Genomic DNA, 14,197 nt, shown 5'->3' on the forward strand with positions numbered 1-14,197 from the left:
ATTAAAATGTTCTAAAGTTGATGGCAGTGACAGCTTCATAACTCTGTGAATATGCTAAAAACCATAGATTGTACTCTTTAAATGGGTGCATTGTGTGTTATGTGAGCTGTATCTCCGTAAAGCTGTAAAAAAAAAAAAAAGAAGATACAAAACCATGTTAGTTTGATCCAATTGTTTTTTAAAGTTCCGTGTCCTAAAGAGTTACATACATTGAAAAAAAAGACTGAGAGGAAATAGAATAAAAATGTTTTAAATAACTATATCTAGATAGTGGAATTATGGGTGTTTTCTGTAATAAATATGTATTGTTTTTATAATTGGGGAAACAGTTGACGGGCCTGGGGGAAGGGTCTTCCATTGTGCCTTCCCCTGGACCCAGCAGTCCTTTGTGAAACCCTGATGGCGCCAAATTGTGTGTGACCAAACCTTAGGAGCAGAGGCACTGAGCTCTCTTTGGAACAAAAAAAAGCAGGGTTGGCCTTGGCTTCCTGCCATTTGTTACAGGAAAGTTTACACTAAAAAATTAAGTAAATTTGTAATTTACTGTGGAGTTTCGCTTTTAATAAAAACTATATCCCAGGGTGCCTGGGTGGCTCAGTCAGTTAAGCATCCAGCTTCAGCCCACGATCTCGCGGTTTTTGAATTCAAGCCCTGCATTGGGCTCTGTGCGGACAGCTCAGAGCCTGGAGCCTGCTTCAGATTCTGTGTCTCCCTCTCTCTCTGCCCTTCCCCGGCTTGTACTCTGTCTGTCTCTGTGTGTGTCTCTCTCTCAAAAATAAATAAACATTAAAAAATAAAAAATAAACTATATCCCAAGAGCTTCTCAGACGCTCATGATGGCCTCCTTCAGCTTCAGGCCGTCGGACTCTCCAGGCCTTTTTTTGGAAGTCATTTTGAGAAAGTTACCCTATCTGAACGTATGTATATAGTTGAAATGGTGAGATGAATATTCTCACATTCCTTCCTGCAGGCAAATAGCAATGTTAGGAAACACATGCATATTTATTCTTTAAGCTCTTACATTTTTATGACATTCATCGGAAATGAGTTCTTTCTAGTAGCCCGGTGAAGCCAGATTTTGTTCATAAAGCTGCTTCGATGCATTGTCAATGTTTTGCTGCTCTTGGATTTTTCTTTGTTCCAATGAGTTTGTGAAGAGAGAAGCCTGGAGAAGGAACTGTTGAAAAGAAAAAACAACGTGCTTGTCGGTTATTTCAGAAATTTGTTTCCACATCGTATGCGTTTGGCTTGGAACATAAATTGTGAAATAGCCTTTGTTTCTTGCTCTTTTGTGCTAAACCCGTTTGCTGTGAATAACTAGTGTTGTAAAGAAAGGTTAATAAAGGGTAGACTCCCCCACGTGAGAAGGGAAAGTAACCAATCCTCTTATGTTGCCTACAGATCTAAGCAAGACACGCGCTGCCCTGTGTGGGCACAACTTGGCAATGTCTAAATACCCGGGGGAGGAGGACATTGTTCTTGGATGGGTGTTTACTCGGAAGCCTGTGTAGATAATCTGATAAGACTCAAAGACCGTAACCTCAGAGAAGCTGGACCATATCCCCTTGGGGGCTGGGCACAGATGTTCAGGCAGAGAGAAAAGTGATTCCCAAAACCATGTCCCATCTGTGGCATGACTGAGTGCTCAGTGATCACAGACTTCTGCTCCTGCATCTAGAACCTGGTGCTAGAAATGTCTTGGTTAGGGGTGCCTGGCTGGCTCAGCCGGTAGAGCACGTGACTCTTGATCTCTGGGTTCAAGCTCCACGTCGGGTATAGAGATTACTTAAAATCTTAAAAAAAAAAAAAAAAAAAAAAGTCTTGGTTAATATCAAAAGATATTACAGCACTGGAAAGAACAGAGGTACTGTATATCCATTGAAGTGTTGGAATGACCAACGTGTATTATTTTTTAAACAAGAGGTTAGTTGTTTTTAAAGTTTATGTATTTATCTTGAGAGAGAGAGTGTGCACAGGAGAGGGGCAGAGAGAGAGGGAGAGAAAGAACCCGATGTCAGTGCAGAGCCCGATGCGAGGCTCAGTCCCACAAACCGTGGGATCATCACCTGAGACAAAGCCAAGAGTCAGACACTCAACCGACTGAGCCACCCCGGCGCCCCCAGAGTTAATTTTTTTTTTTTTTTTAATGAGACTCACCAACATTCCTAAGGGACACCCGTGAAAACACCCGAATGTAAAGGACTCCTAGAACACAAAATGTTCCCTGATAGTCTCCCCTTAGGTGCGATAACATTAGATTAAAAACCACAAGCAAACTCCCAGACCCCCAAAGAGAGAGACGGCATCTGCTCTGACAAGACTAGTGGACAGGTGGGTGCCACTCAGTCCACTAGGCCCTGTACAAGCTCAGTGACCGGTTCCCCTGCCTCGGACCCTCAGAAGTCCAGGCTTCAGAAAAGTCCATGTAGGTACATGCCACAGGCCTTTGGGGTACTCACAAGTCATCAGATCTCCAAGCGTCAGGTCCACGAGCACCAGGCCACCTGGGTACAGTCCCCCTGGCCAAGGCACACAGCTGTGATGTGGGCAGTCACAGCTGCCCGCCACAGACAGCGCCGGCATGAGCACACACACACTAAAAGTGTGAAGAGGGCGAGGGCGTCTGACGTGTGTTATGGCCGCAGACAGCCCATAAGGTCAGAGCAGATGCATTTGTACAAACCGTAGAGGGAAGAGGGAAGAGAAAGGGTGAACAACTCGCTGATTTCTGTGTTTCTTTGCTTTCCAAGGCAAATTGTTTCTGTAAGGCCGTAGTCTAATTAGAGACCTCAGCATAAGGAAATGTCTTGTCCCACCAGGTTTCAGTCACACCACCTTCCTCCCTCGGGACAGAGCAGGTGGAGATCAGGGAGAAGGAGGCTCTGAGTCAGGCTGTGCTGATAAATGAGGGGCCTCAGGCAGGACACTGAATGGTTCCAAGTCCGTTTCCTCATCCCTAAAATAGAAGTAAGGGTTCCATGTTTCTGGGGCATCGTAGGGCATAAATGAGGGAGCCTGAGAAACAGTCTTATCACGGGGCCTGGCGCAGGGTCAGGGGGCAGCAACAGTGACCACGGTGGTGGTCAGCAAGCATTACCTGCACTGCCAGGTGCCCTGCCACACCCTACCTGGCCCTCTCCTCGCCAGGGTCCGTCATCTGATGATTAGCCTTGGAAACCGGAAACTAACTCAAATTTGTCCTTCTCCCGCCTTACACGCTGGCCATGCTAGATGTTTAAGACAGGTTGTACCAAGTGGAGGTGAGACCCAGGGTATCTCACTGGGCTGACTTGGGGAGAAGAGCTGTAGGAATTACACAGAATTCTCGAGAGCGAGCTCTCTCTAATCCAGGGCTGTGGTTCTCAACCTCACCTGTTCAGGACATCAATGAGAGAGCTTCTGAAAATTCTGATACCCGCTTAAATGAGTATCTCTGCTGGGGCGCCTGGGTGGCTTGGTCGGTTAAGCGTCCGACTTCGGCTCAGGTCATGATCTCACGGTCCGTGAGTTCGAGCCCCGCGTCGGGCTCTGTGCTGACAGCTCACAGCCTGGAGCCTGCTTCGGATTCTGTGTCTCCCTCTCTCTGACCCTCCCCCGTTCATGCTCTGTCTCTTTCTTCTTCAAAAATAAATTTCAGGGGCGCCTGGGTGGCTCAGTTGGTTAAGCAGCCAACTTCGGCTCAGGTCATGATCTCGCGGTCCGTGAGTTCAAGCCCCGCATCGGGCTCTGTGCTGACAGCTCAGAGCCTGGAGCCTGTTTCAGATTCTGTGTCTCCCTCTCTCTGACCCTCCCCTGTTCATGCTCTGTTTCTCTCTGTCTCAAAAATAAATAAACGTTAAAAAAAAAAAAAATTTAAAATGAGTATCTCTGGGTATAGGGCCCAGTGTAAGCACCCTCCCTGCCTCTCTCTCGCCCGAGAGGGCTGTGGGTTCACAAGAACCTGACTGACTATAGGAGTCCTGGGCATGGGACGTTTTCGGGCTGCTTTGTGAGGACCAGCCTCATGGTTATATGTCCAGGAAGCCTCAGCTGGAAGAGATAGGCAGACATTTAATCAGAGATGTCATTAGTCAAAAGTGGGTACCAAGGTAATTTGGGAGGCAGGACAATCTGGTTGAACTGATTGTATGAAATATTAGCTGGTTCACAGGATGACTGGTAGTAGTAGAAGAAAACAGACAAAGAGGAGTTTTTATCTGCAATGGTGGCTTTTGTTTCTCCTTTTTTCTATTCACTGACATAATGTGAGACTTGTAATTTATAGGAAAGAAATACAACCCCCGTGGTCGCCCATCTCTATAGGAAGGGAACCTTCAGTGACTTTGTAAAAATAAGCACCTGTCTTGTTCTCCAGTTGCTTTCCAGCTAATTTCGGTTCCTTTTCTTTTGCCAGTTGCCAGAGGCTCCACCCTCGGAGGAGGAAGAACAGGAAGCCTGGGTGAATGCCTTGCTTGGAAGAATGTTTTGGGACTTCTTAGGAGAGAAATATTGGTCTGATCTGGTGTCTAAGAAAATCCAAATGAAACTCAGCAAAATAAAGGTATCGTTTTCCCCACAAGAGGCTTCCAGTTTTCATACTTCTTAATTTGGAAGTTTTGTATCATTATATCGTAAGTGAAAAATAATTTGGCTTAAAGCATATAACATATGAGAACAACAGCTGTGACCTTGGCCCTATGACTAACCATACCTGGGGACTTAATGAATGTTCCTGTTTACACTTTCCTTTTTGTTGCCCACATTGTTATCTATTTTAGGTGATAGTCCAGAATCTGATGTGGGAAAATGTGAGCTTTTGTAGCTGGTTTGTCGTGTAGACCACTGCTATCCTTCAATTAGTAAGGAACTTAAATTGTATTCCTGGAGCCCGCCTAGTCTCACCGTCTAGGGGCCGTGCCATCCCTTGCTGAGAAAAGTGCCAGACTACAAACCTCTTTCCCAAGTCGCGCTGCCTCTCCAGGCCGGGAAAGTTAGCATGGAACTCTAAGTGTGTCTGGGTTTGACCTTTACTTCTGGCCAGATGGTATTTTATTTTGGGCTCTCTCTTTGCTGAAAAAAACCAGTCCTGGTGCTGATCAAGGGCCCACTTGGAAGCAATTTTAAACTGCATAAATATTACTCACGAGTGCCACTAAACGAGTAACTTGGTACCACCTCTGCCAACCCAGAGACCTTGTTTAGGTTACTTAGAAGTAAGTTTTTGACCAAGCGAAGACCCAGCCAAGGAAGAGTCACTTCGGTCCCCAAATCGTCACTGAGAAGTTGCACAGTCAGCAGCTTAAATCAGTGGATCTTTCTGGGTCATAGATACCTTTGAGACGCAGAAATGAATGGATTCTTTCCATAGAAAAATGCATAGTGATGCAGAATTTTGCCCATGACTTCGGAGAGTTCAAGGACTTCAGGTTAGGAAACGGTGAGCTAAGGTAAAATTGCATTAGAAGGAAAATGTGGGCATGGAGAAGCTTCGATGTGACTTTTCATCTTTCCTTTGGGTGACAGACCAAGCCCTGGGTGACAGATCAAGCCCTGGCAGGCTGTGTGTGCCAGCCGGAGGCCAGTGTCCTCTCTTCCCTAACCCCTGATGAAGAGGAGAGGCTGCCTTTGAGCTGCAAGAGTGGATTTCGAGGCAGAATTCGGGGCAGGGATTTGGGGGGGCTCAGTTGACACAGGCCAGCTGTTGTTTTTCAGGTAGATTGAGGGTTGAAACCGCTCTGCCAGCCGGGTCCAAGAGACGGGCAGGAAGTGGCGGTAACCCTCCCGTGTTTGTAAACAGGCAGCCGCGCTGGAGCTCACTCAACCTCTTCCCTCTTTCTGGAGAATGGTGGAGAGCTTGAGTTCCTGGGTCAAGACACGCAAGCGGGGCCGACACTCCTCTTTTCCCAGAGGCCCTTCCCCGAGCGTGGAGGCCGGGGTCCCTGGCATGGGAGGCAGAGAGCGGGGCCTACCTCAGCTCCAGACAGGACACTGTGCCCCCTGTTACACACATTCGCTTCTCTCGGGTGCTGGAAGTCCATGGAACCTCTGCCCTCCTGGCGGAGATCGGTGGGCTCTCTCATCCCAGAGGAAGTTGAGGGAAAGTCCTTGTCATTTTCATCTTCTCCCCCTGCTGGTCACGGGCTTTTTCAGTTTACAGACTTAAAGCTGCCTTTTGTGTTGTGAGGTCAGAAGCGCTAGAAGGTTAGGATGGAGAAAAGTGGCCTAGATTCAGTAGTGCCAGCCGTTCAGAGGCAGGGGCTGCGCCCCCTCCATTGCCAGCCTCGGCACCTCCACCCGGACCTGAGCTGCTCCCCCCTGCAGACCAGAGGACACCCTGGATGTGATGGAATAAACAGAAGTAGGATAGTACTCCCAATTCTGAACCTCCTACCACCCTTGCCAAGAGAAGTCTTACTATCACCAGTATCCAGATATCCCGGGAAGGACTAAACCTGGTAGCGAGTGTTGGTGAACGGCCGGTGCAAGAGCCCGCACAGCTGTCTGCTGTGACAAAGATCTCCCCTGTCTCCTGCTTTCCCCTGAAGGCCTGACATGTGGAGAACTCTTTGATGTCCTTGCCCTGCAGTCTCAGTTTGTCACCCTCCCATGTGAGAGTGACTCATGTTGTGAAAGAGCAGCCCTGTGTGTGGATCTGGTGCCCAGTGATGGTTTAAAGCAAGCTGACTTTCTGCCCCAACAAGCAAGTACATTCTTGGCCCCAGCCGGCCCCTCGCAACACCGCCATGGGGCCTCAGTCCATCATGGGCCTCTTGTGCCCCGGGTCAGCGAATGTTGTTATCGCAGACAACTTCCAGCGTTCCCCCCACCAACCTGAGAATGTTCCATACACCTGGATGTCCAGCTGGGTTTACTCGGGAGGGTAAAGAACATGCAGTGGGTTCTTACCTCACGGTGGTGCCTTTGGGAGGGAAGAAGAGAGTTTCTGGTTGAAAAGAGCAGAAGGAGTGACTTTTCCTTGCCTTCCCCTACAGAGTAGGAAGGAGGCTGACCAGGCTAGGGCCTGGACCTGCGAGTTTTGATTCAGATCAATTGTGATTTGGAGGGGGAGGGTGCTTAGAGATGTTCTGGAATCTTGGAGTTGGGCACTCTGGTGAATAAGTAGGAAGCCAGGTCCTGCTGAGTCCCTCCCCGTTCTGCTTACTGGTGATTAGAGCCCAGCTCAGCCCTACCGAGTCTTTCTCAGTCCCCAGTCCCACAGCCCTTCCCTTGTCTTAGGTCTCTCCTCTGCCCTTGCGGGGAACTGCAGGGCACAGGATAGGAGGACTGGGATGTTGGACAGGAGTCTGGGAACTCAGACCATCTCTGCATTCACTCCCCTTGGTCAGTGTCGGACTGCTGTTCCCACAGAAACGCAGCGTGCCCCTGACTCACTGGGTATTAGAGTGCTGATAATAGACAAAACAGTCTGGGGCAAGGGTGCAAGAATTTGGCTACATTCTTGGCCAAGTAGCGTTCTGTAGGCTGATAGGGAGGCCAACTGCCACATGACATTGATGCCTTGGAAAAAGGTTTTCCAAATACAGCAACCACCAATTCACATGCACGTTTGAGTACTGTCTCTAGTCACATTTTGTCCATCACAGCCATCATAACCTCTCTAAACCTCCCACCCCTGCAGAAAAGCAGAGGTGGAATTCTCCAGTGAATCGTCACCAGAATCGACAACTGAAGAGGTCCAGCCAAAGTAGGCATTAAATCCATGCCTGGCTAAATGCTACCTCGTTTCACAGGAAATGTTTAGCATATATTGAAAAAAAAAAAAAAAAACACAACAACTCACGATTACATTCTGAGTTTTATAAAATTGTTCTAATGTTTGAATGGAGAACTCAGGAGAATAAGAAAATTCTGGGGGAAAGAAAGGAGAGAGACTTGCCAGATTCTAAAATGCATTATAAAACTACAGTAATAAAAGCAGTTTGATAGTAGTAGGAAAAAAACATGGGGAAGAGTATTGTCAGGGATTTGTCTCCTCCCTCTGCTGAAGGCCACCACTCCTGTCAGACAGGCAACCTCTCCACACAGCCAGGCTGCCCAAGGCCTGGTAATTGCTCCTTGCTTTTGCCCCTACAGGGAGCGGTAACCCTCCCCTACAGGGAGCTGCCAGCCCTGGGTCCTGCCCTGTCCCTTTTGGTTTTCCTACACTGGCCCACACATTATAAACCTTCCCCTGAATCAACTCTCCTCTCAGGTTACTCCCCTTGAGTGTGCTGTTTCTTGCTGGGACTCCCACTAATATAGCATCAGTCGGAATTTGCTCTAAAGAAAATAACCTGAGTACTAATATGCTTAGAAATTCCTACTTTGCCTCAAGATGACAGAATTAACCCATCCCTGTTTCTTTCACCTGAATTTGTGTATGTGCATGGATTATTATTATTTTTAACCTGTAGTCCACTCCTCATTTCAGTATAAGACATAAATTAATATTTTTTTCCAATGGCTAGTCAGGTGTCTTACTGAACAACCAATACTTTCCCCAGTAACCTGTAATGCCACCTTCAAATATGAGATTTTCGGTACGCTGGAGCCTGTGTTGAGCTGTTTTTTTCCTACCACTATCAAACTGCTTTTATTACTGTAGTTTTATAATGCATTTTAAAATCTGGCAAGTCTCTCTCCTTTCTTTCCCCCAGAATTTTCTTATTCTCGTTCCTTCTGAGAGTATGTTGAGTTCTAACATTGACCGGGTAACTAATGTCTCATTCATTGTTTACTTCTTTCCTCCAGCTCCCCTACTTTATGAATGAACTAACTCTGACGGAACTTGACATGGGGGTGGCTGTGCCAAAAATCCTTCAGGCCTTCAAGCCTTATGTTGATCACCAAGGTAACTCTTAATTGCCTCTAGCAGAGAATCGCCCATTTGTACGGGTGTTAAAATGTCTTAAAATGTCTCCATCACAGCAGATTGAATACCAAAGCTTTGTGTATAGAGGGAGTTTGGGGCCTTTTTAAGAAGCATCTGTCTCATGTCAATTGTCTTTTGTTCTTAACAGTCACAGCTTTCAGCCCATAGGGAATAGGTCCTAATTCTTCTAGTCTCTCAGATCCTTGAAGGTCCTCACCCAGCCCAAACATGCCCATGTACCAGTTGGTGGGGCCTGGGCATTTGTGTGATTTAGAAAATAGCCCCTGCCCTGGATGGCTGCAGCCCTTGCGAGGGCTTTCAGCCCTGCTCGCCCCCAACGTGCACCTGCCCCAGCTTTCATCCCTTACCAGGTGCTGCCATTCTTCATATGCATTCGCACCTTTGCGTTGCCCCAGCTTCTAGGTTGCAGATTCTTTGACCTTCATGTTTCACATCTTGATGTTCCTTCCCACGCCTAGTAGGCGCTCAGTAAGTATTTGAAAAAATGAAGACGTGTTGTCAGCAATATTTTGAGAGTATCTCTCTCTGCTGGGGGAGGGTGCTCAGATTTGATTTTTAAGACATGCTCCTGACACCTTATTTACACCTGCTCTTGTGAGTTGGGGCAGAAAGAATTGATTAGGATGTATAGAGTTTAAATCAAATTATGATATAAAAGGGGCACCTTGGTGGCTTAGTCATTTGAGCGTCTGCCTCTTGATCTCGGCTTGGGCCTTGATCTCACGGTTGTGGATTTGGGCCCCATGTTGGGCTCTGCACTGGGTGTGGAGCCTACTTTAAAAAAAAAAAAAAAATGGACATAAAGACTTGTGTGTATTTTGTGTCATGTGATTTTAAAAGAACCATGATGGAGGAGTGCCTGGGTGGCTCAGTTGGTTGAGCATCAGACTTGACTTCAGCTCAAGTCATGATCTCACGGCTCATGAGTTCGAGCCCCACATCCAGCCCTGTGCTGACAGCTTAGAGCCTGGAGCCAGCTTCGCATTCTGTGTCTCCCTCGCTCTCTGCCCCTCCCCCACTTGCACCCTATCTTTCTTACTCAAAAATAAATAAACATTAAAAAAAATAAAAGTTTAAAAAATTAAAAAAAAATAAAAGAACCGTGATGGAAAATTTAGTACACAGGAATGGGGGGAAATCAGAGGCGCAAGCCAGGTAGGCGAGAATAGTCCATGAACAGGCCGGGAAAATGTCTCCATCGTGGAAGTGTTCGACTTCTTTTCTATAGTATTCCTTTCCAGATGCACCTCTTTCCACCTAAACCAGATTGACATTATTCCTCAAAGGCACAGGAGCAAGGTGGGGAGAAAATAATTACAACTTTCCGAGGGTGATTATCTGTTTTGAAGTAAATGTTTGGTAAATTTATAGCATCTGTTTTTGTCTCTCTATAGCTGTATCAGATGGCTCTTGAATAGTTTATTTAATGAAATCATCTTCAGTGTTGTATACATTTGATGTGAATACAAAGAGATTTTTTTTTCTAGCCCTACAATTATTGCAGTTCTGATGATCTCTTTAGCAATATTTCAGCCTACAGTGAGCCCATATTTCCATGTTTTTAGTATTACATGGATTTCAGAGATAGACCAGAGTGTTATTTACAAGTCCAAAAGTCCACCTAATACCTGCATGTTAAGATCACCTGTAACCCCTTGATCATGTCTACACTTTGGTAAATCTGAGTGTTCCTGGGTTTGGTTAATTTATGGTTCACAAAGGGTAATTCTAGAAAAGATAATTTGCAAACAACGGTTTAGCTAGAGTTCTTTTAACTACATGTGAAAATTTTAAAGGTACATTATTTGTATGTTGAGCACCTAGCTAGGATCTCTACCTCATCGGTGTATGAGGGCTGCCTGCCTGTCTTCCTCTGGCTCTGGTGGGCTCTGGGCTCCCCTTTGCTCTTGGCTTTGTGAGGAATTGACTAGTAACAGGCTGGTAAATGATCAGCTAACATACACCTCAGGCTTAAAGAAAGTAAATAATACGTGTACGTGCTGTATTTCCTAATGTGTTAGCAGTCTGTTATCTCTGTCCTTTGTTGAATTAATAGAAATTTCCAGCAAGAAAGAAGCAGGGCCACGGCTGGGCTTTGCTGTATCTAAGGAGTGTCCCCGTAGCTTTGAACTCTGCTGCTTCCCAGGGCAGCTTGGTCAGGCTTTGAGTGAAATTCACCAAATGCCTAAGCCTCTTTCCTCTTCCTCTGGAGCAAGACATTTCACTACCCAGATCAAAGCTTTGCCAGTTTTTAATCCATTCGAGGCTCACTTAACTCCTTTCAGGGCAAGCTTTAGACATCTGCCTGCTTATGTAATAAGGAAGGAAATGTTATGAAAGAAAGGAATGATAAAAGACATAAAGCCTTTGGGTTTTAAAAGTTTGATCAAATTAGGTTTTCCCAAGTCTGCAAAGGATGCTTGTGATGATGGTACAACAGACATAAACGTAAAGGAAATGTGCTGTTTTGGATTCCATTGCTCTAAGGGAAACTTCGCTTTGAAGGAAATGAAAATCAAGAGTGACTGGCTAAAATGGACTCTGGAAAGCAGAGCTCACCTTCCGGGGAAATACAAGCCCAATGAAGAAGGCTTCCACAGCCCTAAAGATGGGGCACCTTCTGGGGGAATCCCCCACACACCCTTTTCCCCCCCCTTTTTTGTTTCCTAACTTACTTGTTGGAGACAATGGCTGGGGGGTGGGGGTGCAGATACTCGGGCCAAGGCTGACTGGATCACTCCGTCCTCAGGATGAGCGATGAACGGTGGTTCTGAGCACAGCTCTGGGGCCGGGCTTTGGGATTCACAGCTCCTTGTCCTTGAGCAGTTTCTGTAAACCTCGCTAACCCCTCTCTGAAGTGGGGAGACTGTGACTTGATGGGCTAGGCTGGTCTAGCACTCAGTGAGTTAGTGCATGGAAGGCACCTGGAAGGTGTGATGCCAAGGGAGCGCGGTAAGTGCAGGCTATTATTTTTACCATTGATAGTGGTGCCTTCGCTGCTGCTGCTCTGGGAGAGTTTAGAGTGTAGGTGGCTATGGTGCCCAGTTGACCCATTTTACAGGAATACACGGAAAGAAAAAGGCCATCCTCGGCTGTCGTGGCCTTGCCACTAAAAGGAGCAACGTCTGTAGTTCCTCCGAATGAAATCACATGTCGACCACCATCGGCCTGTCTGAGTCCCAGGACACACAGCCAGTTTCTCAGGTTGAATGACCACCTTCCCCAGGGGCGTCTTCGCTCCCCATCATTGCAGGTGGCTGGAAGAGGGGAAGACTTGTCCCTTGGAAACTGGCTGTGCACCTGCTGCTTCATCTCTGACCCCTGCACACTCCACACGCACCTCTGACTGAAGGCCACGCGTGGGTCTCCTTTCTTCCTTCAGGCCGCATGGCAGTCAGATGCCCTGGAGGGTCAGAGCAGCACCTGCAGGCATGTCAGTCAATGTCAGGATGAACCGAGGATGTGGGCTCTGACCCCTCAGGCTCACAAATTCATTTAGTCTTCAGGACTTCGGCTGCATGTATTTAAACCTACAAATAGGCACCGAGCGTCCACCACAGACAGAGTGCCATCTATTTCAAGATTCCCAAATAACAATAATAAGCTTTGACAGAAGGTGTTGGATTCTGTGGCAAGAGTACCGTGTCCCACAGGAACAGAAACCTTGTCTGTTTTCAGAAATGCCTTTGGTCATGACCGGTGGTATCTGCCATCTACGACTTGCCTTCCGGACCTTGACCTTTAGTGCCTGGTGCCTTTATCAGGTGCTGGGACCGAAGTTACTTTGCCACTGAGTATTGCAGAAAACTGGAATCAGAGCCGGTCTGTGACCTGCCCATTCCTTCCACTACGCCCTTGTTAAGAACCTAGAGGAGAGGGGTGCCTGGGTGGCTCAGTCGGTTGGGCGGCCGAGTTCGGCTCAGGTCATGATCTTGCGGTCTGTGAGTTCAAGCCCCGCGTCGGGCTCTGTGCTGACAGCTCAGAGCCCGGAGCCTGTTTCAGATTCTGTGTCTCCCTCTCTCTGACCCTCCCCCGTTCATTCTCTGTCTCTCCCTGTCTCAAAAATAAATAAAACGTTAAAAAAAAAAAAAAAAAGAACCAAGAGGAGAGGGGCACCTGGGTGGCTCAGTCTGTTAAGCGTCCGACTCGATTTCAGCTCAGGTCGTGTTCTCACGATTTGTGAGTTCAAGCCCCTGTTAGACTGACAGTGCAGAGCCTGCTTGGAATTCTCCCTCCCCCCCATCCCCCGCCTCTCTCTCTGCCACTTCCCTGCACACACTTGTGCACACTCTCACTCTCTCAAAATAAATTAAGAAGAAGAAGAAGATACAGGAAAACAGCAGCCCAGAGTTGAGCACAGTGACAGGGCCAGACTGTGGGGCTCAGCACTGACAGGAATGGGCCCACACTTTCTGACCGGATCATGCTGCAGAAAGAAAAATTACTTTTTTGTGGAAAGGGAGAAAAATACCATTTTGTGGAATTTGGTTGGGATGGAAGAGAGGAGACTGATTCAATCAATCTTGAGAGGCGGAGCAGTTTCCGAGAACAGTTACAGGTAGACAGAGCGGCATCAGTCCTAAGAGACACACCCAGATACAAGGAATGCTGGTTTTCTGTGGTATTTGAGTGAGCAGTATGGCATCAGGAACAAGACAGTCCCTGGTATGCTTTTCTCAGAACCTGTAACTCCAACGTCTGTTCTTAGTAATATATTATTAAATGTTCCATTTTAAGAAGTTTGTTCTTTGGATGCCAAATGTTGATTCCCAAAGTGGAAACCAACCAGTAACAGTTAAAATCAGCAGGAAACAGAGGAGCAGATGACACAAGGGCCAAGTTCAGGTGAGCGCGGCTTTCGGTTCTTCTAACCCCGCCGAAGGAACGGGTGCCCTGTTTAACCTACTCCAGTGAGACTGATGCCTTTTAGTTACTTTAACAGTGGCGAAACCGTGAGCTGCCGAGAGAAATTACTAGATTTTTTTTTTTTTAACATTTATTTATTTTTGAGACAGAGAGAGACAGAGCATGAGCAGGGGAGGGGCAGAGAGAGAGGGAGACACAGAATCCAAAGCAGGCTCCAGGCTCTGAGCTGTCAGCACAGAGCCCGACGCGGGGCTCAAACTCACAGACCGTGAGATCATGACCTGAGCCAAAGTCGGACGCTTAACCGACCAAGCCACCCAGGCGCCCCGAGAAATTACTAGATTTATGTGGCCCCAGTGAGACTGTTCCTGTGTCCATGGCGTCTGTCAAATAGAATACCAGGAGGAGGCCAAAGGACCCGTATTCTAGTTGTCTCTGGTGACACTCACTAAGGCGTGC

At 47.2% G+C, this 14,197-nt stretch overlaps 1 protein-coding gene and 1 long non-coding RNA gene across 9 annotated transcripts in view; one reads left to right on the forward strand and one right to left on the reverse strand.

The window, feature by feature from the left end:
* The window catches only part of TEX2 (testis expressed 2), a 105,880-nt gene that overhangs the window by 73,844 nt on the left and 17,839 nt on the right, over positions 1-14,197 (forward strand). For all 7 annotated transcript variants that reach the window (XM_053893316.1, XM_053893317.1, XM_053893318.1 and 4 more), the window contains 2 exons: positions 4,394-4,540; positions 8,731-8,830. In XM_053893316.1, the coding sequence (XP_053749291.1) occupies positions 4,394-4,540; positions 8,731-8,830 (247 nt within the window). The remainder of the gene's footprint in view (positions 1-4,393; positions 4,541-8,730; positions 8,831-14,197) is intronic.
* Positions 966-7,043, reverse strand: LOC109277086 (uncharacterized). Of its 2 annotated transcripts, none has more exons than XR_002084996.2 (3): positions 6,886-7,043; positions 5,949-6,173; positions 966-1,177 (listed from the first exon to the last, which is right to left on the reverse strand). It is a non-coding gene; the product is annotated as an uncharacterized LOC109277086 (long non-coding RNA). The 2 variants fall into 2 exon arrangements; XR_002084995.2 differs by having other exon boundaries at positions 5,949-6,201.

This window comes from Panthera pardus, unplaced genomic scaffold (assembly GCF_024362965.1).
Source record: "Panthera pardus isolate Hobbes unplaced genomic scaffold, ASM2436296v1 HiC_scaffold_3, whole genome shotgun sequence".
Taxonomy (NCBI): domain Eukaryota; kingdom Metazoa; phylum Chordata; class Mammalia; order Carnivora; family Felidae; genus Panthera; species Panthera pardus.